This window comes from Drosophila teissieri, chromosome X, assembly GCF_016746235.2.
Source record: "Drosophila teissieri strain GT53w chromosome X, Prin_Dtei_1.1, whole genome shotgun sequence".
Taxonomy (NCBI): Eukaryota; Metazoa; Arthropoda; class Insecta; order Diptera; family Drosophilidae; genus Drosophila; species Drosophila teissieri.
In genome coordinates, this window is record NC_053034.1 from 527,629 (window position 1) to 548,736 (window position 21,108).

Genomic DNA, 21,108 nt, shown 5'->3' on the forward strand with positions numbered 1-21,108 from the left:
CATTGGCTTGGCTTCCATTTAGCCAAGATCCACACGGATCCACATGGCCATAACCATAATTACCAGTATCCAGTCACGTACGCGTGCCACCTTCCTTTGTAATGCATTTCGGGTTCGGATTTGGATTCGTATTCGAATTAAAATTAGTTTTTCGTTTAATCACCTAGTCGCTGTGGGGCATCCGCACTCAACATAATCTAGATATATTTGGAATGAAAGCGATTTATTGCTTGACAGCAGCGGGTTTCGCTCAATAGATCGTGAATTTACTTGGTAAATAGATTTTAGTTTGGGCACTGCTTCTCGCAACGAAGACCACTTCTAGTACGCTCTTAATTTGATCGGCTCCCTCAAGCCATGGAGCCCATGGATGTGTTGGGCTTGCCGGGATCCGTGTCGCCGCGCGCCCCCTTCTCCGACTCGCAAAAGAGTCCGTAAGGACAGCAACCCAGGCGGTTGTGATAGATTCCGGCGGACCGAAGGCGTTCGTCCAGCAGATAGCGGCTGCACGACATCTCGCGCTGCCCGCTCGGATCCACCATGCGGTCGGCCACTCGCCGTCCGATGGTCAGCAGTTGAGCAGTGCGGTAGGTGTGTGCGGATCCGGCTCGAGGGACCAAGGGGCTGTAGTCGAAAATGTCCTGCATGCCAGACAATTCCGGGCAGCTCAGGAAGATGTCCCGGGAACAGCGCGGCATATTGAAGGGCTCATCGTCACCGTCATCGTCATCGTCGTTGGCATAGCGTTTGGAATTTTGCTCGACCAACTTTTCGACAATCTCAGTGATTTTGCCCTCCTCAGTCCTCAAAATGTTGGCCATTCTATGTGCGGTGTATAGTGCGTAGTACATTACTCGGTGCGATTCGCTGCCCCAACAGTCTTACCTGGTTTGGTTTGCTTAAAGGAAAAATTGAAGTTTGTATAAAATTGGCTTGAAGCCGTAACTAAGTGAACAGAGGCAACAAGGAACACACATTGAAAGCGGCAGCTATTTCTATGAAGAACTGATGTGCGAAATGGGCGAAACTACAAATATAACTGTGGAATAAGCATATACGAGTATATCTATGCAACTACGTTGGCGGTCTAGCCAGTAATGATATTAAACTCAAGTCCGGTGTCTTGGCCACATTAGCAAAGTGCCCCCAAAATAGGTTGTACGGTGCAGAGGGGGTGGCGGAGTGACGGGGCGACTTCCCAGCAGTTGAAATAAGTGCAACAAATTTGCAAGCTTCCCTTGTTATCCCTCATTGCATGCGCCGCATATAATCCAAACGCAAACAACGGACTGCAGCAGAGGCGCCCGCCCTAAGGGAGGGGGGTAGAAGGGGCCTTTGGGCGGCTCAGGGGATTGGGAATGGGGGATGGGGGATGCGGATGGGGGCTGTCTGTGAGAGCTCGGCGCGGCAGCCACATAAATGTTTTAAGCTGCTGTGAATTATGGTAATGAATGTCAGCGCAAACTTCCGGATGCCTGGGCTCAGACCGAAGACCAGACCAGACCATATCCACCTGCCCCTGTCCCTGTCCCTGCCCCCCGGAAGGGGTAGATGCCGCCGTACCCCGTGCCTTTTGTTTTGGCCGCCTTTTGTTCTCGGCCACGTCGCCATTCGCCATTCGCCATTCGACATTGGCCGGTAGCAACGGCGGCGTCGGAAATGCAACGTTCTCAACTGCATGCGAAACATAATTGACAAACGGTGGCAATGACAATCGCCAGCGGAGGGCGAACTCTGGAGCCAAGTCGCTCGAGAAGTCGCTCGAGAATCGCGATATTTGAAAAACTGGGTATCTGAGATCTGGACCTCTGAGATCTGGCTCTGTAGTTAAGCCAAAAGAGGGTAGTTGGTGGGAAAGGCTAGTTAGGCAATGTTATTTCTACTCCATTCGCACTGCCATCGCCTCTGCAATCGAAGTCTTAAGAGCGATTTCGTCGGCAACGCACCACTGTGCGCGTCGCATGCCGCAAGACAATGCCACAGTGCGCAGCAATGCCGCTGCCTTTGCTGTTGCTGTTGCTATTTGCTGCTGGCCAAACAGGCTGCCCCTGACCAGAACGAGTCCTTTGGGAGTCCCCGGCAGGAGGAGGCCACCGGCACTCCTGATTTACATCGCCGCGCTTTGCCATTTTTACCTGTCCATAGCAAATTGGACACCAGTTGATAGAAGCTCCAACTTGTCGCAATGCAGCAGGCGCCTCGTCGAACCGCAAACAGCTACTCCTCCTCCTTGCCGCCATAGAAGGGAAATCCTTAGCCTGGAAAAGCCTGAGCGATAGTTAATCGGAAAGAAAAACAAGTTTCCGATGGACGGCGTTGGCAACTCATTAAGGATTTAATAATGATTATGGAACGTATATAATACATACTTTAAACCAGCTTGGCCTGTAAATAAAGTGATTTATGTTTAAACTACTGAACGCTCGCTGATAGAAAAGTAGCCTTTTCTTTCAAGTCAATCATTTTGATAAAATCGGCAAATAAAACAGGGATAATAGTTCTACAAGCAGAATCGAAGCTTATTTCCCTACCACGCCCCCAACTAGCTGTGCGATTATTGAGAACTCTCGTGTGGAGCAGCTTCGACGTCTTAAGTGGTGAGTCACTAACCGTGTAATGGCTGCCAAGCCCCTGGAGCAAGTCGTGCTGCAATTTCGTTAATCGATTAAGTGCCAGGCTTACAATTCCCGACATCCGGTGCGCATTTCCGCACTACGGCATACGCCATCGACACCTCGGTTTTCGGCAATCCCGCCCCCGGGACCACGCCCACCACTTACGAGCTCAGGTCACCTCCTGGGCCTCCGGAATCAGCCCTTCTAATTTGCGTCTGCCGCCCACTCAATGTCGCATTAGCTCCGCAAAGTGGGCGCTTGATGAAATCAGCTCGCACTGAAACAAATTGAATAGTTTGGGGGCTCTGGGTGTCTGGGTCACCTTTTACGAAGTCATTGAATCCCTGGAACCTGGTGCCACATAAAAAGGTCAGGTTATACCAATCCTTTGGTTGGGACGAAGCTGCTTCATCGCCTCTGGCATTCGCCTGCTGCGCTCCGTTCCACAGAAGCTTGAATGCGACTAGACGCAATGTTCGTGGCCGCAAGTCACCGCCGCCATCCGCATTAGCATCCGCATCCAAATCCGAAAACGCATCCGCATCCGTGTCCGCGTCGGCAGTCGTCTCCATCTGCATCCCGCATCCTGCAGCCTGCGTCCACATCGACGATTGGCGAATGCCAATAACGCGAGGTCCTGGCTTATATCGCTGTCAAAATGGCATGACCATGGGCGGCGGGCCAGAGGCGAAAGGTGTTGATTGGCAACACGAACTTCAGGGGGGGGAGAGATGGAAGGGGGTCGCTTGGCGGGGAGGTTTTCAAAACTTGCAAATGCCGGGGAACAGGCAGCAACAACAATAAGCGGAATCGGATTGGAATGACTGCTGCTGGAACTTGTTGCGCTCGTGTTCCGCCAGCAACTCCCCCCTCCCCCCCCTAGTGATTTTTAAGGGGGCGGGAGCAGGGGCGGGGCGTGGGGGCGGTACGTGGCTGCAGTTGCGGTCCGTGGTCCAACCGGATGGATTTTACGTGCGCAAATAAACTTGACAGCTGCTTGTCCGTCCGGATGAAAACAATGCCCTTTCTCTCCGCTTAGCTTCGGATATTTCAATTCACGGTACGTGTTGTCAATCCCAATCCCAATCCCAATCCCATACGCTACTTTAGCCCACCAGTCCAAGTCAGCTTAGTACACACAAATCATTCAAATCACATTGTTCCTACTCGCATTGGCACAGCCGCAGAGTAACACGCGGTAATGAAACCTAGGAATTGCAGTCTGTACCTTTAACTTTACTTTTCTCCAATAGAAAGGGCATACAAAGGCGGTTATCATCGCACTCCCCGAATTCCCTGTTCTCTTCACGACTTTTTTGCTGTCGGTGGCGGGGCATTCGTTCGTTTTTGTTGCATACTTTGTGTGATTTGCCAACGAGCTTGTCAACACCAAAGCCCCGTGGGGCTATGGCAATGGCTCTGACTATGGCTCTGACTCTGGCTGGAATAATTTGGGTGGTGGGCCAGCCGGGGGTTCGGAGGGGGTCGGAGGGGTGGTCCTGGTTGGCCGGTTGTGATTTGTTTTTTTCGGATGCATTTGATTGCGCTTGCACAAGACCACACAGAAACAAATGGTCGGATCTTATGTGAACTACTGCTATAAATTATTGAAGCCAAAGTCAGCCAACAGGTCGGTTTGGCTGAAAGATACTTACAAATACATGATACCCTGAGCCGCGCTAGAAATTGCTACTATTTGCTATACCATTTCTTTCGGTGCAGCTGTTTCCCGTTTCCCATTTCCCATTTTTCCCCATTTTCAATTCACCCACACGCCGAGCCACCTGATTTTGTTTTCGTTGTGTTGCTGCCCCGTGCTGTTGTCCGTGTGTAGCATAATTTTTTAAGCACATTTCAAATCAATTTGAGTGTTAAGCCATGTCCGACTGACCAATCGACTGGCCATGTGGAAATTGAATGGATCACAGGTCACATGGAAATGGGGAGTGAAATGCCCCGTTAATCATTTAACTCAATTAGACATAATTAAGTTTTATTTATTCGCCGCTGGGTTGGGAAATTTATAATGAAGAGTCAAATTGCAATGACACGAAACGGAGGACTCAGTAATAGAACGAAGATGGGTATCCGCTTTTTTTAGTAACAATTATAAGCTGAAAAGGCCAGTTCTTTACATAGCCATGTAAGTGCTAATGCCGTCTTAATTCAATTTAGCGTAATAAAGCCGTGTTAGTTTTAAAAAGCTGACACTGGAAAATGCAATTCTAAAAATCATCAGCAACATTTAATTTGCAACATTGAATGTGCAACAATGAATTGGCAACATTGAAACATAGGTGACATTCAACGCAAAACATAAAACATATCAAAAGTTATTTTATATACATTGTAATTTACTTAATTTACATAATTTTACATAATTAAAGTAATGTAAAAAAAAATTTCGTCCACCAATACTTGCAATTCCCAATCAGTTCTGACTCGATCCCCATGGGATACCCGCTCTGACAGCCCATAAATCAGTTGACCGGAAGCTATGATGTGATAGTAAAAGTATTAGTTTGTGTGTCGGTGTGTGTGATAGTGGTTCCAGAGGCCACGTGGGTATCCCCTCGTCATTCTGGATGCAGTGCATCATGGACCTGACCTGACCTGGTATGTTCCACACTTAGCAGGTATTTTATTAAAATATATATTTGTGTTCACGTGCGCCTTCTCAAAACATATTTACATAATAAACGTACATATCTAATGATTAAAACACAAATAAAGTTTTTCATATACATATATGTACTTCACTAATTATTATATAGTGTTTGGTAATTCTTAAGAATATTTCTCCACCCTGTAATGTTAAGATACAATATTATGATGTACGAATTCTTCACTTAATAAATATTAATTTAAAAAAAAAAAACTGGAAGTTTCCACGCCCTTCGAAGGCGCCTTCGTGAAATTGCAGCCCTCAAAGGTAGGCAACACTTTTTGCCATTCGATGGGCAAGCGAAACTTTGCTGGATTTCCGATTTGCGCTCCCTGAGAGTGTGCACGTGTACATGTGTGTGTGTGAGGCGGGCAAACAAAGGAGTGAAAGTGGAGGAGTGAGAGCGCCACTCAAACACTACCACATGGCTGCACCCACACCCACACCCACACACTCGGCGAGACTCTGGTCGTCGCTTGAATTTGCCAACTTGTTGCGCAAACGACAAAATTTCCAACTCAAAACAATACGGCACTTGCGTGGGCAAAGGGGGGCGTGGCTGAAGCTGAGTGAGATTTCCGAGTTGGTTTTGGCCATTTGTTCCACTTCCTTGCCGACTGCCATGTGAGGATCGGCTTTATAAACTTACTCCGCCCATTTAGGAATGCGAAAGTGTTGCCCTTCTGACCTCTTCGTACCATACGCACATAATGGGAACTCTATTTGGTTAAAAAGTGATTATTTTGGAAATGCTTCCATCGGCCGCTTAATTGTTGTGTTCTTAATTAACTGGAATCGCATTCATAATTGCGTTGCCGTCTTGTGTGTGTGCATGGGTGTGTGTGTGTGTGTGGCCACTGGCGATGGTTGCGTGACGGAAAACTCCCGATTTTCAGTTCATTCAGTTCATTCAGTTGGCTGTCGATGAAAGCAACATAATTATGGAAACTCATTTCAAAACCCATTTAAGCATTTTGCCGATTGCAGGGTTCGAAATTCGAATTTAAGGCCAGCGCGTTAGGGGAATTCGATTTAAATTATTGCCAGCTTCTGTTTCTGTTTCTGGTTCCATAAAACACTAGTATCCCACATGGAGAACTGCCATCTCTGGGAAGGCAGTTCCTACTGCTCGTTTTGTGTGTGGAGCCGCCGCAGCGCATAAAAAGTTTTAATTGGCAGGCGACGAAGTTGACCTGTGACCTCTGGCGGGACACACACGCCGCACACACACACACACTAGCACACTCGCCAAAAAACACTCACACACACAGGACGGCGCGACAACAATTTTTAAGTGCATTTTGAAATGCACATTTTATTTCGCATCCTTCTCTGCGTGATGGCTGCTTCTTCTTCGACGTGTGTGGAAATGAGGAAAATGGGAAATGGGAAAACACGCACACAACTTACAATTGCATTACATTTTGCATACATTTTGTGTGTGTGTGCACACATGCTTAATTTTAATGCGGAGAAAACGCCAAGTTTGTTAGCCAAAATGTGTTGTTAACACACTTAAAAAATGCATGCGCCAAAATAAAAGGCGCTGGAGGAGCAAAATTGGGGTGGCTTAATCTGAATTTATTTACATACTTGCATATACGAACATGCATTTTCCATTAAACACTCAAAACACTGCAATTTTCGACTGCCAGGGGGCCCAAGTCTGCAGGCGTCGCACTTAAAGCTCTGTCAACTAATTGTTTATACATATATTTGTAGCTCTTTATTATTCAAAGTTCCCCCAAAAGACGAACCGACACGTTCTGCCCGTGCTAGTGCAATTTTTTTGTTAGTTTTGAGTGTTATTTTATTGTAATACAAAACACAATTAGTGCGCTTTCTTTTCCAACTTAGCCAATCAAACGGCAATTGGATGCCACTCAAAATAGCCTGCTCAAAGTTGAGTGAAGTTGCCCATTTCGAGTGACTGTGCGCTGGATTTGAGAGGAAATTGCACAGTGGTGCGCAGCTGCCATGTTTGTGGCTTGAATTGCGCTGCTATGGCATGTTGAGTTGGAGCCGATAACATGTTTGAGCCCTGGTAGTTCATTTTAGTTCAGCTGCTAAAAGAAATAAGCATTTTTTACAGTGTGCACCATAAGCCCTGTTAATTTATTAATTGTTTGTGTCCTGTGCGCCTGAAGTCCTCATTTCCAACGACAACCCACTGGCACGCTCCGCGGTTGCGCCACCTACTTCGGTTTTCCAGCCAACGCGGCCCACTGTGCGAGTCGTCGGCAGAGGCGAAGCAGCGGAGACGAGAAAGAAGCAGCAGCGCAGCGCAGCAGCGACGGCGACAGAGCAGCGCAGTTCGTTTTGTGCGCGCGTAGTGAACGGTTGTCTCTCGGTTGCTCGTCGGGGAGTTGCGAATTCAGCGACAGCGACTACAAATGGCGACTTGTGCCTGCCGGACCCTCGAGTTAATTGTTAATTGTTAATTGCTGTGGTGCTAAGCGTTGGCCGAACGGTTTATTGTAACCCTGGTGGCAGGAGGAAGAACAAATTTGTGTCCAGAAGGAAGAAGAAGAAGAAGAAAAGCAGTAAGCGCGCCGTCTCTTTCGCAACGATCGCGTTTTTTGTTGGTTTTTGTTCTGTTTCATTACTGTTGTTTTGTGTGAAGCAATGCCGCCAAAGAGCAAGGCAACATGAAATAAGCATTTGTTTGTTTCAAAAATTTGATCAATTGTTTCTTAGCCACGAATAAATATATGCCAGTGTGTGTGTTTGTGTGCAAGAATTGCATGTGAAAACAAGTTTGAAAACCGGTCTTAAAGCCCCAAATGAAAAAAGGGTTCAAAACAGTGAGAGCGAAAGAGAGAGGTGGTTTTTTTTTCGGTTTTTGCTTTTGCATTCTTATTTTCTCTCCCTCAATTCGTTTTTGATCGCTCCCTCTCTCTCGCTCGCTCACTCGCTCTTTAACTTCTACCTGTGGCAGGTGTGCCTGTGTGAGTGTTTGTGTGTGCGCGAATGGCTGGCACAAAGAAAACTCGAAAAGTGACGTTTAAAATTTCATTCGCTTTTGTATATTTTATGTTTTAGCCAAAAAGATGTGAGAGATGTGTAATTAAAACTAGAATTTTGACTAAAAACTAGAAGAGCGAAGGAAGGCCGCTGAGAAAACATACCGAGAGTAAAGCGAAATCCAAGAAATACAAATACCAAAAGGCAACAACAAATGCTCAAATCTGCGGCGTCGTCGCTGCGTCGACGTCGTCCAAAAACAACAATAACAGCAACGGCAACAGCAAAAGCAACAACAGCCATCGAGATGCCGTCGCAGCCGCAGTTGGCGTCGCTGCTTGCAGTGCTGCTTCTGCTCTGCTACTGCGACAGCTGCTTTTTTTGTTACGCGGGTAAGTTTTTCGTCTTCTTCTCTACGCTTCTTGTTCTTTTGCATTCCCTCTAGTTTTGGTTCTTCTTCTTTTACTTCTTTTTCTTTTTTTTTGACGAAAACAAGTACAAAACAAACAGCCGTGGGAATTTCGAAACAAGAAGAGCCACACAGAAGGCAGCCCGAAAAACCCTCGCGTTCGAATTCAAATTCGAACGATCGATCGGCTGCACTTACTCACTCTCCTTTCTGTTTTGCTGCTCTCTTTTGGTCGCTAATCAAGAGTTGAAGGGGCAAACTCACACACACATTCTCAACACAGTGAATGCACAATAAAGCAAGCTTATTCACAGTTTCCAGTCGATAAATTGGAGTATGAAAGAAGTACTTTGGTTATTAACTTAAAAATTGATTTGCAATAACTCCCTATGCCGAAACAACTGACATTTACTATGCAGTTAGTGTGGGAATATTATGAATGTAGCGTTTTACCCACATAATCACATTTTGCGAAAAGTTTGCTGATAAAAATGTTCTCACCGAAGATTCGGTTTCAGAATTCCGTTTTCGAAAAATGCAGAAAAAGCATTGAATTACCTTCCAAGGAAGTTGAAGAATTATTTTCGTTGCTTTTTCTTTTGCTTGAATTTCTTGCACTGTGAAATATTTTCATTTCTTTCCATTCACTTGCATTTTTGAAAGATGCTCCAGATTACCGATAATTGAGTTGAGCTGCAACGGCACGTAAGAGTGCGATATAATTCAAATTTCAGTTCAGCTCTCGGTATACCACCATATACCATATGCCATATACCATATACTCTAGAACACATTCTCACAAAGAGCATAAAACCCGTGTTTGTCATCGATCAGTTATTAATTAAAACAATTGTTTCGCCAAAGCCCCGTGCATTTGTTCATTAATGCCGCGATTTGTTTACACAGTAAATCCTTGCCCCCGCGGCTGGGGATCCAAACAATATAGCAAATATATAGCAAATATAGCAAATATAGCAAATATAGCAAACTAAATATTAAATACAAAATCAACAATTTTCCGACTCGCAGCTCGCGAATGGGGCGTCTAAATAGTCCATGGGGCAGAGTTGCAGGCATTTTGGGGAGGACGGAGTCGCCACAAAGAGACCCTAAGGCTCTGTTTGTGTTGCTGTTTGTATTTGAAGGCCTTCGGTTTTGCGGGGGCGTTGCATGCATTCCATAATTCCATGGGTTGTGCAAATAGCACTCTATATAGATAGGAGTTGCAAGCCCACATAAGCAAAATAAATCCTTTTCTTTAAAGAGTATAAAAATCGCGTTGCGCCAGAAGCCATATTCCAAACAAATGCCACTTGGATAACCAACAGCTAATGGGAAGTCTCCAGTTTATCAAGCAATGCAATGGAAGCCACGCTGATCATGTGCATAAATACTTTTGCGATAATTGGGTTTCCACTCACTGCAATCCGATGACCTTGGAAGTTGGGCGGATGGGCGGTTGGGCGCAAGTTTGGGGTATATCCACTGCAACCGAGCGTGGAAAGTGCTGAAGTAGCTAAATATTTTGTGCGCTTTCTCGTCTTCCGTCTGCCTTGCTTTTCTGTGTGTCTGGCGGTTCTTCTTTCTATATTTGTTTATATTCGGCCCGCCCACTGCAGGTGCTTCGCCGCCTCCCGCCCACTTTGCAGTGCAGTTGATGTCAAACTGTTTGTCTGCCTGGGAAACGGAAAAAATATAGCGAACATGACGAAGAAATCTGGAATCTGAATATGCAAATTGTTTGACCAGCTGCTTTTCTTTCGCCTTCTCTTTCCGCACTTGTTGGCCGATTCGCCTCTCCTCTCCTCCCCACCCCTCACTTTCCTTGGCCAAGTCGTACACAGAAGATCATCATTTTCTCAACCAACTAAATATATTTAATCAACGTTTTCGCAGAGGATTTTGAATGTTGGTTTCGTATTCACGTAGTTCATGGTTTTTTAAAGTTTTGGTTTACTCGCAATCATTTAGCATTTAAAAGCAACATCAGTTGTTTTTTTGTAGTGCAAAAACCCTATGACCAGGTTTTCGTTTTTGTTTGCATCTTTTTTTTTGGCTAGTTTGAGGTTCCCATGGACATTTTCTGGCATCATCTCGGGTTACACGGCAAACAAAACCAAAGCCGAAGACAGTTTTATAATTGGCTTCAACTTGGGGCTGGGTCGCGCCTTAGGACCTGTTTTTCCTATCTCCCACTCGCTATTCATTAACTTGTGACATTAGTTTAACAGTTAACAGTGCAACGAAATCGTTTTCAAGCCAAAAAGACAACCTAAATACGCCAAAAGTTATGAAAACGACCGAGAAACGAACATGAAATGACTTTTTAAGCTCTTTGTGTCGCTCATTGTTGTTTTAAGTTGCGAATGGAGAAGGTTAAGGCGCGAAAAAAGCAGTTAAATATAAAAAAGAGCAGCAGATGGGAGCTCAGCGAAATAATTTATAAAGATTGTTCAAGGGAATTGACTGTGAAAGAGAAAAATATGTAATTTAAACAATATAGAGCGAGCGAATGATGATGATGCCTGGGTAAGTGTATGGGTATGGGTATGCGGCTCGATAACGTAAACAAAGATGCACAGTGCGTTTCATAACAGCAAGTCAATTAAACTCGAGTGCTGTAAACAGAGCGGATCGAAAAAAGCGTAAAAATAAACCAAAAAATCACCATCAAAAGCGAAAGTCTGATATTCAATAGGCAACGGTGATCATAAAGCGACCACTGCTTGAATGAGCGTATTAATTGGCTGTCTACTGTTTTCCACAAGCAACTACATATGTATATATACTTATTTTTTTAGGTGTATGAACGATCTGTCTTTAATAATCCAATGGGCACATCCATCTATGGAAATTCGATTAGTGCTGCGCTGCATTTCCCTTTCGGTTTGTGCGTTCTATACTCGTATTTGCTGTTCCTTCGCTCGCATTTGGTATATTTTTGGTAGAAGAAAGGGTTGGGGTGGTCATATTCATCAGCATGGTGACATGATATTATACTCTTACTGTTATTCCTGTGTCTATGGCTGGAAAAAGTGTTTCCATTTCGCTTGTCGACCGACTGCCTTTGGGGGCGAGGGGCGGGGGGCGGCGGGAGACATTCTCGATGTCCTGCTCCTGTCAAGCTGCTCCTGCCACACAATCTCGGAAACGAACTGAAAATCTCCTTTCGTTTGCCACTGCACATTTTCCGTTAACAAGCTTGCTTTCTGGATTGGCATTTCATAAGCCAGTAAGCGCCTTTGGCTAACAAATTTCTCTCCAATATAGGAAAAATGCCAATTCGACAGGGGGAAGCAAGGCTAAAACTAAGGGATCGATTTTTGATTCCTCAGCTAATGATGGCCAATAGTAGAGTGCTTTCCATAAGAGTCTTAACTATTTAATTGCCATAATTCACAATACACAATACACAATACACGTCCGCATTGCACAGCACACGCCTAATTTAACAACGAATGCACCCGACCGACCGCACTTTATAAATCGCATTTATCCGTCCTCCTATTGTTCGAATGCGTCAAAAATTGATTGACCCACAAAATGGCCATCATAGCCATCAGAGCCATCGGTCCCCGAATGAGGGCTTTTGTTCGTCCTGGCTTTATCCTTACACTCTCTCTGCTGCTCTCCTAAAAAAGATGCCCTGATTAATGTACAAATTAATACAAATTAGCAATAGTACACAAAAGAACTTGCAAAAGTGTGGCTTGCATTGTGAATATGAAATTGAGGGGGCATTACAAGCTGTGATACGGATTGGAAAACGCCGAAACGCCGAAAAATAAACACTGACAACCGAAAATCAGTGGCCGCAAAAGAGATGGGGCATAAATAACAACAATAACAATTATTCGTGATCTATCGGAAAATGAATAGTGTTGATTTATGGGAAAGGCAATGGGGGAAAGCTTTGCACTGCCAAACTCCAACCAGCGGGACAATGTTTGACCAGCATATGTGGAGCATTATTCCAAAGCACCCGCTTTTCCGTTCCCGCATTGCAGTTTTTCCCGTTTTCCGCTTTCCCGCTGATTTTCTCCCTTTGGGGATCTCCCCCGTGGAACGATAGATTGATTGCCCAAAAGTCAAATGTGTCTCGCACAGTTTGAAATTTTAACTGGCAAATGGCGACAAATAAGGCAACAGTTTTACGATCCCCAAATGAAGCAAATTAAACATGAGAAGATGCTTCGTTTTGAGTGGCCTTAAAACGGTTTTAGCAAGTTTAGCGTTAGTTGCTAAACTTTCTGAAGTGTTTAAAAATCAGAAACTGCAAAATGAGCAAGTACGCAACTTAAACTGGCAAAAGGAGACGGTAAATATGAGTTAGTTAGTTGCATCCGGCACTTTTGCAAGTATTTGTTTTCAAGCTGGCACAAAATATGGCCAATTAATGCTAGTAATTAATATTGGCTCGCAACGAAAATCTCTTCAATATAAACTTTCAGTGTAATTGAATACTACAGATACTCCTGTTTCAAGTTGCTTTTTGATTCGTCGAGTTTCAGTGTGCTTAATCGTATCTAATGATACCAGATACAGCAAATGTTTGTGGAGTCGATTTTTGTAATATTTCGGACCCACGTTTTCCCTCTGCTCGCCACGCATTTCAATAAGTGCATGGCTTCTCTATGGTTTCTCCAAACGGTCAATAATGAATTATTTATAAATTTGGTAAGGAATATTTCTGTGGCTTCTAATGAAGCCCGTTAGTGGTCGCTGATTAATAATACCACCCCTAAGGCACACCTTTGAATGTTGATTACCAATTTTGAGTGCTATTTTTTAATTGTTACCTTGATTTGTGAAGAGTTGTACTGCACTTTCCGCACTTCTTCCCTCATTAATATGCGAGAGGGCTAGAACCTTCGCGGCATTTCAGAGCTGCAGACTTGCAGAGGTGTGGCAAAGGGGCATCTTGGAGGGGTGACGCATGTACGACGAAGACAGCGAGTGATTGAGCGAAGAGAGGTTCTTGGCCGCAAAAAGCAGCGCGATCAAGGCCAGGTTACGAAGCCGATCGCATGGTAGGGGGCCCAGGGGTGTGGCGGGGGGTTCTGGGTGCAGTGTAGGTCATTGCATGTGTGCTTACCTCCGCTGGGCGCATTTGCATAAGCTGGAAAGTAACCACCGCAGCAGTCGAGACATTTTGATGTGACTTGCATACTGAAATAGCGGTTGAGATGGGGCAGGCCCACATAGCAGATACCCTATTTAATACCAATAGGATAATAGTGATACTGTCGATTCCGTAAGTTGTCTTAGTGTATTTCTTGCAATGCATAGATAAAAGCCTCTTTGGAACCTCATTTGAAGAAGTGGAATGCCCGGATCCATAGTTCCTAGGGTATCGAAAAGCAGAGGCGCCAGCTGAAGCTGCGGGTCGAAGCCAGGTGCAAATTGAAGACAAACAAATTCAGAAGACCAGAGAAGAAGACGTCGCAACGAAGAAACCCAAGAAGAAAGAGAGGACATATTCTAAAAGAAGAAAACTGCTATCATTAGAGATTTCCGGTCTTTGACTGCATTCATACAGACACTCCACTCACACACACACACACGCGCCCTCTCAGGGTTACCTTTTTGGGTTCCCAAATCACAGATACCAGGCACACACTCACATGTGTGGCATGTGTTGCAACACACACACATGTCTCGATGTTGCACGTATCGAATTACGTGGAATGAGCCGAGCCGGGACGATGCGGCTCAAGGAGAGAGCTGGAAGTTGCAGAGGCAGGTAGCCGAAAGTATGAAATAGTACATTCCGAACGACCATACCAAAAGTATGCCCCATGTCGAACATGCCACCAATCCGTGCGAGAGAGAGGCACTACTAGTCTGTGACTTGAAACGTCCAGAGGATTTCCATTAATTGTAGCATTAGTTTTGAACCGTGGCAACTTACAGGAACAACAACTAATAGAATCAGATTAGATACTAATACCAAACACTTGATTTACTTGTCTGTACTCCTCGTGGCTCACCTTTTGGAACCCTTAATCCCATTATGGGCCGCTAAAACACTGATTTGCCCTAACTATGCGGTCACACGTTCTTACACCTGTGCATGCGTTGCCTATGTAGCTTGGCAGCCAACAAAGAGGGGCTGTAATTGCGGCGCGATTGCCAATTTTATAGCGCACACAAACTCATTATACCCGTTACTCTACCCATGGGGAAAGAGGGTATACAAGATTCTTTATAAAGCAGGTAACACGTAGAGCGAAGCGTGCATCCACCGCTAGGTGGAGCTGGTGTGCAATCTCGGAAACAGTCGCCTTGCTGCTTGGATATCGCCATCTCGCTCACACGGGTAGTGCGAGTAACGGGTATCTGATAGTCGAGGTACTCGTCTACAGAGTTCCCCTTTCTTATTATATTCCACTCGGCGCGCTGCTTTATCACCTTCTTCTGGACTCGAATCTGGTTACATAAAATTTACCTAAACCCCCCGTACCCCGCTGCCGCACCCTTGATTGTTGACTCTTTTGAAAATGTATAGAGAGCAAGGGAACCGAGCCAGGCAAGTGAACAACAGTGGTAAAACAAGCAGTAGCACAGGGGAAAATGTGAGGCGATGTATTTTTCGGTGCTTGTGCACGTTGTCAGTACCCCAATCTCCCCACTTAACGACTTACGTACCACTAGGTTTTGAATCTCCCCACCTCCTTATTTGCGGAAGCAGAAGTCATCCTGGGTCGGCGTTGTGAGGTTTGCTCAGTTGCTGTCTGTTTGCATTTCGATCAACTTCATCTTCGGAGATTTGCTAACTGGGAAGGGGTTTCCTCTCTGCACTGCGGCACCTTTGCGGTTTCCTTTGACTGTTGACCAGACTGGAGCCCTTTCGCTGGCCAAATATTTCATATACCCCTGGCTTTTCTTCTATTCCACTTAATTAAATTGAAGTATTTTCCAGCTGAGTATCAGGTATCTGATAGGCGAGCCACTGACTGACTGAAGCGTTGCTCATGGTCTTACGTTTAGTTTGGTTTCGTTTTGTTTTGACCAAATTTGATCAAATCCGCCCCGCTGCAGGTGGCAAATACTTTCTCCACCCTTAACTGTTGCAGATAATCATAATAGCATGCAATAATAGCAAGCGCGCAGGAGCCTGATAATGATAATGAAGCCGAAAACTGGAGCCATTCGTAATATGTGTGTTATAATGGGCGCACACACAATCCGAAACCCAGCAAAACAATCGGGCAGACACAAAAAGAAAAATCTTATCACACCCGACTGTTGACATACGAAGGTGGAACCTAAAAACAACACAGAGCAGGCGGCCATAGAAAAAAATGTTGATAGAGTGGGCATTTCACCCAGCCCCCTGTAATGAGCCCCATGTGTTGGCTTAAATGTTTCAACATTTATTCTACTATTGTTGTTGCAACACAGTCATTCCCAGCTTATCGCTGGTTTACGTTACCATTATTTATTCTGGGTTCTTTGGCTTGGTCTCCGCTGAGGAATAATTACAAAAATATCGTTTTTTCAATTTATTATGGCCGTTATCAGTTTTTTGTATACATGTGCGAAATGATTATTCGCCAGGGAAAACCGTAAATTCGCTGGAATTTCATAACCTGCTATATTCCAAACAAAAATACAACGTCGTCCCCACCAACAGGGTGTTATGTGTGTTCATTCTCATCGGTTCATTGGTTCATTAGTTCATTAGTTCATTGGTTATGAATTCACGTTGCGTTGAATGAGTTGCCATGTTCAATTTAGTATCGATGATGGATGTTGGCCGTGCGATTAGCTATTAACCTGGCTGGGGAAATCGGCGCGGTGATTTAACCTGGCTCCCAGAAAACAAGGAAAATGTGGAATGAGTTCTAAATGGGAAATGAGACAGAAAATGCTATGCTGGCGACGACGAATGGTGTCGCTTTAGGTTTTGGGCTTTGTCAAGCATTGAAGAATTGTGCCTAACTCATAAAGCCGGTGGAACAGCCCATATGTGTACATATGTATGTACATACATACCTGTATACTAAAACCCCCACCCCCACCCCTACCTCAACCCCAACCCCAAACCCAAAACTCATTGGTAACCAGATGCATGCCAATGGCATGAATCATGAATATTGATCTCTCTCTTTTGAATGGGTCTTGGTGTTGTGACTCAGTTCAGTTTTAGCCTTTGGTTGTGTTGCCTCCTCCTCGCTTTTGTTGCCTGTTGCCAACTGCTTTTTGGCGAAGAGAGTGGGGAGCGGGAGACACAAGCAAGAAGCGGAAATGGTCAACAGAAGTAGTACACAGAAAGAAAAAATTTATTAATATCAGCACGATTTGGGCTATCTAGTGATAGATATAATAGATATAGGCATGGGCCTTTTCTCCTTTAGTTCAGTATATGAAAATTATGCATGACTTTTTCAACATTAATCATTATTTTTTTATGTGCATGAGCAGAAAAAGGTATTCCAAACTCCTCGAAATGAATTGTCATCATCATTTTCATGTCGTATGCATCTCTTTTGGGGAAAATTGGGGAAACTGTCTGCAGGCGCGATACTTTAGGCAAAACACAGTCCGCATAGTTCTTTATCTCTATGAGAAAAGGCTTTCATTGAAGCCAGAAATCGCTCATTAAGTCTTAATGTAGTCCCCTAATTGACAGGTTTAATTCAATCAGAAAGTTCATGTTCAATGCAATTCTAAGCAACATTGAAAAGAAGTGAGTATTGAAGTGGGCCATAGGTATGGGGAATAAAAACAATTGTGTATGATATTTTAGAATTTCATCATTATGATACTATAATTGTAAGTATCTGCTTGCTTATCAGAATTGATGACACCGATTTGCGACCTTTAATCTCCTGGTGAATGTCATGTCATTACGAGTGCATCAATCAAAATGGCTCAACAGTTTCCAATTGTTGATTGAAATAGAATGCTCGTGGAATTGCAATCATAATCTTGCGGACAATTACAGTCATTTGGCACTCACATTCACATTCGGCTTTAAAGCCCGTGCAAATAGCCTCGAAGGTAACATCGAAACGTAAGCCCTTGGTCTCTGCCAAAGTGAAGAATACAAAGCAATCACTTTAAATTCGACAGGTAAACAAAGGCTCTAATGGAGCGAGTGGAATAGATTTCCATTTCCACCGACCACCACCCACTTCCACCACATACCACCCACTGCCACTGGCAGGTGAAGCCTCCGAATTAGCCTGTTCTTTGTCCCACTATTCGAGTTATTTGTGGCTTGCGTGCATGCAGGGCATTTCTCATTTTCCCTTTGGGGAATTTTCCGCCGGAGCCGTCCTCAAATCACGGTAATTGTAGAGATTTTTCCTGTTTGCAGGGGGTTAAGTCGTTGGATCCTTCTATCCCATTGACAGTTACTCAAAAAAGAAGCGTAAAACAATATGCCGAAGTGCTCCATTTTCAAAAGGAAAGCTAAACTTTCGTTGTGATGATTTCTTTTGTTGGCTCAAGTTATTAATGAAGGGCGGTTGGGGGCGCGGTACTTATATAATTACGTGGTAATTATGTTGTTCAACTCTTTGTTCCACTTGTTGTTGGTGGTGGCTATGTGCCTCTATGCCGTACTACCAGAACTACCAGAACAGCACATTGTAAGTTGACAATTGTCAAAGAGCAAAAGGCTGGGGAAAATAATAAGCCAAGCTCTTTTAAATCGAAGTTTAAGTGGTCTCTCGCACAGCGAAAAAGGGAAGGGCCTGGGGAAATACATTCCTCGTACGTACGGACTTGAATGTTGCCTTAGTTTTCAACTTTTTAACGGGTATGCCGACTTGGGTCAAGGCTTTGGCTACTCGCTATATTACATATTATATGTCATGTAAATGAAGCCAATTTATTGGAAAGTAGTTGAGACATACTTGGGTAAAATAAGGATTTTCTTATTTCCGAACACTGGGCATCATTGTTTGTTATCGAAGACGTAAAAGTAATTTGTAATGTCAGCAAACCAAAGAGAGTATTACATAGTTGGTGTTACTGGAGGGTGAAGTTACTCCACGGTTTTTGTGCTTGTTTCTGCTTCGCTGTTGTTGATTGCGCATCATCTTAATTAATTTGACATAAATTGCAGGCGAACTAAAACGCAAAGAGGGGCAGATTCATGTGTGTTGCATGTTGTGTGTTGTGTGTTGTGTGTGGGGGCCCCCCTTTGAATTTCTTCTCTCTTGCCAACCAGTTGCACACAGTCTGAGGCAAAAGTTGGCGCTCGACAAATTTGTTTGCTTAAGCCCTTTTGTCTGCCTGTGCACTTGTTTGTTAGCTCGTACGTGTGTTGGTGTGCTGGTGTGTTGGTGTGGGAGTCTGGAAAGGACGATTGGGCGAGCAAACTTTTAATTGCATTCACTTGGCAGCGAACATCTATATACACATGCATATCTGGCAGTGCCCACTGTACATAATTGGTCATCCTATTGATCGAAGCCAGCTTCATTAGCAGTCCCAAATTATAGTCCAAGTTTCACTCTATCGGTCTACTCGCTCGAGCGGATGGATAAGTTTTGCAGAGGCGATTTAGTGATAAGTCCATTAGTGAATAATTAGTTTTGAATAGGTTCAGTTGGAATTTGAATGGCAGTGGACTACCAGAAAAATGGCACTTCACTATGAGCCTCTTCTTTTTATTTCAAACTCTTTTTTTGTTTGTGATTTTCCAGGCAGAAGCTTGCTTTTCACATAAATTGTGAAACTTGTTTACGAGGTCAACGAGATCAAGTGGATGACTCAGTGGAGTCTCAGCTCTGCACTTTTCTTAATTTTCTTGCCGCAACTTTCGTTTATTTCTCTTAGTCATTAATCGTAATAGAAGACAGAAGACCAGAGACCAGCGACCAGAGACCAAAACAAACTTCGCTAAATGTTCAATTTTTTATTTGGCCTCCGTCTTCTTCACTTGCCAATTTCAATTTTTAATTTCGGCGTCAGAAAGCGAGAAAAGGGGAAGGTTTGTCTCTGATAGGAGCAAGCAAAAAAGTAAATATTTTGCCTATTAAAAGCTGAAATTGAAAATTGCTTTATGGCCCTGCCCCAATGTGATTTTTTCAGCTGCTGGCAAAGAAAATTAAGTTAATGAATTGGAAAGCCAAAGAGCGCCGACGGTGCGAGGGAGGTGGGGTTTACCAGTGAAACAATATTAATGTGGGGCTGCAATGCCACTTGGTTAATAAATAAAGTTCATCTGATGATTGTATGTGGGCCATTGGTCTTTCTGCACTGAAGAGGATTGGAGTGAGATGGGTTTTATGAGTGCTATGAGAATTTTATTTCCCTTGCACTGCAAGTGGCGATATATTTATAATATTTAAAAACCCGCAAAATACTCGTATACCAAGATACCAGCTGTTCCTTGGAACAGCTGAGTGAAAACTCAGAATTTCTTCTCCTTTTGGCTGTCACGCCTTGTTTTTTTGCCCGCCGGTCGCTTATTATAATTGTTTTGTTTGTTTGCTTATGCTTTTGCTTTTGCTTTGCTTTGGCTCTGAATTCGTTTGTTGTTTCTTGCTTTCTGCTTCAGAATTTAATTTCTATTCAGTTTTGGTGCCCCACTCGTTTTTCGCACACACACACTTGGCCAATGACTTTCGCTTCATATATTTAAAATGTTGTTTACTTTGTTTAAGTCCATTATATTTATTAATATTTTCTGCGTTCGTCCTGCGTCTGTCTGCTATGCCCTTTTTGGAGCTACAAATTCATACACTTGATGCTTTGCTGGAATCGTGTGCTTTTCTCTCTGATTGTGAAATAATTTGTCATTCCTCGCATTTTTCCTTCCACGACAGCATAGTGTCTTTAAAAAATCATGCGCAACATTTGAAAAATTCGTATAAAAGCTCTTTTGAGTGGAGCAACTTTAACTGTTTGACAGGCAAGTCTAACCACATGTCACGCCCTCTAACCACCCACTCGTATGCCGGCATAAGCAAGAAGGAACGCTGCGTCGAGTGTTTCGCCTGTCAGATACCCTTTACTCTGTTCACGCGCAGTTGTCTACTTAATAAAATACCAAATAAAATAGCTGTTGTTAATAAAATAAAACTAAGTGTATATGGAGGCAAGAGACTTATGAGCTCAGAAAAGTCTTTTTTCGGCTACTTGATAGCGAAACTAAAATACCTTCTAAATAAACGAGTAAGGGGTATAACCAGTTGCCACATTTCTGCGTTGCCTTTGTCAATTTTCTTCGTTTTCAGTGGTCTACGCTTCATTTAATTCGGGTTTACTTAAAACAAATATCAACTGTGACGATACATTGGTTTTGTGGGCGTAGTTCCGAAGAGAAAGCGTAGGCGTCAGCTCCCAAATGATGAACATATATCATATGTAAATGTGTTGAGTAAGAGAAAATACAATTTTAGTTTGGAATACATTTTCTGCAAGAATTTTATTGTGATTTTATTGTAATAATTATCCTACGGCTGTCTGTTATTTAGTAGCCTTTTAATTGCTCT

General features: G+C 43.9%; 2 protein-coding genes and 1 long non-coding RNA gene across 11 annotated transcripts in view; 1 reads left to right on the forward strand and 2 right to left on the reverse strand.

The window, feature by feature from the left end:
* Positions 1–219: 219 nt before the first annotated feature.
* LOC122624695 lies at positions 220–1,025 on the reverse strand. Its single transcript, XM_043804370.1, has 2 exons — positions 886–1,025; positions 220–822 (listed from the first exon to the last, which is right to left on the reverse strand). The coding sequence occupies exon 2, from the start codon at positions 819–821 to the stop codon at positions 351–353; it is 471 nt and encodes a 156-aa protein (XP_043660305.1). The 5' UTR covers position 822; positions 886–1,025; the 3' UTR covers positions 220–350.
* Positions 1,026–7,607: 6,582 nt separating this feature from the next.
* The window catches only part of LOC122625354 (protein sidekick), a 64,981-nt gene continuing 51,480 nt past the window's right edge, over positions 7,608–21,108 (forward strand). For all 8 annotated transcript variants that reach the window (XR_006326548.1, XR_006326549.1, XM_043805473.1 and 5 more), the window contains exons 1-2: positions 7,608–7,823; positions 8,323–8,636. Coding sequence is in view for 6 of the 8 variants with exons in the window: in XM_043805473.1 (XP_043661408.1) it covers positions 8,459–8,636 (178 nt within the window). In the remaining 2 variants the exon portion in view is untranslated. The remainder of the gene's footprint in view (positions 7,824–8,322; positions 8,637–21,108) is intronic.
* Positions 12,014–12,721, reverse strand: LOC122625355. 2 transcript variants are annotated; one of them, XR_006326551.1, is made up of 2 exons: positions 12,339–12,721; positions 12,014–12,277 (listed from the first exon to the last, which is right to left on the reverse strand). It is a non-coding gene; the product is annotated as an uncharacterized LOC122625355 (long non-coding RNA). The 2 variants fall into 2 exon arrangements; XR_006326550.1 differs by having other exon boundaries at positions 12,014–12,285.

What these genes read in the sequence shown, in the direction of transcription:
- LOC122624695 (XM_043804370.1), bottom strand. Translation starts at nt 821, where the DNA reads ATGGCCAACATTTTGAGGACTGAGGAGGGCAAAATCACTGAGATTGTC.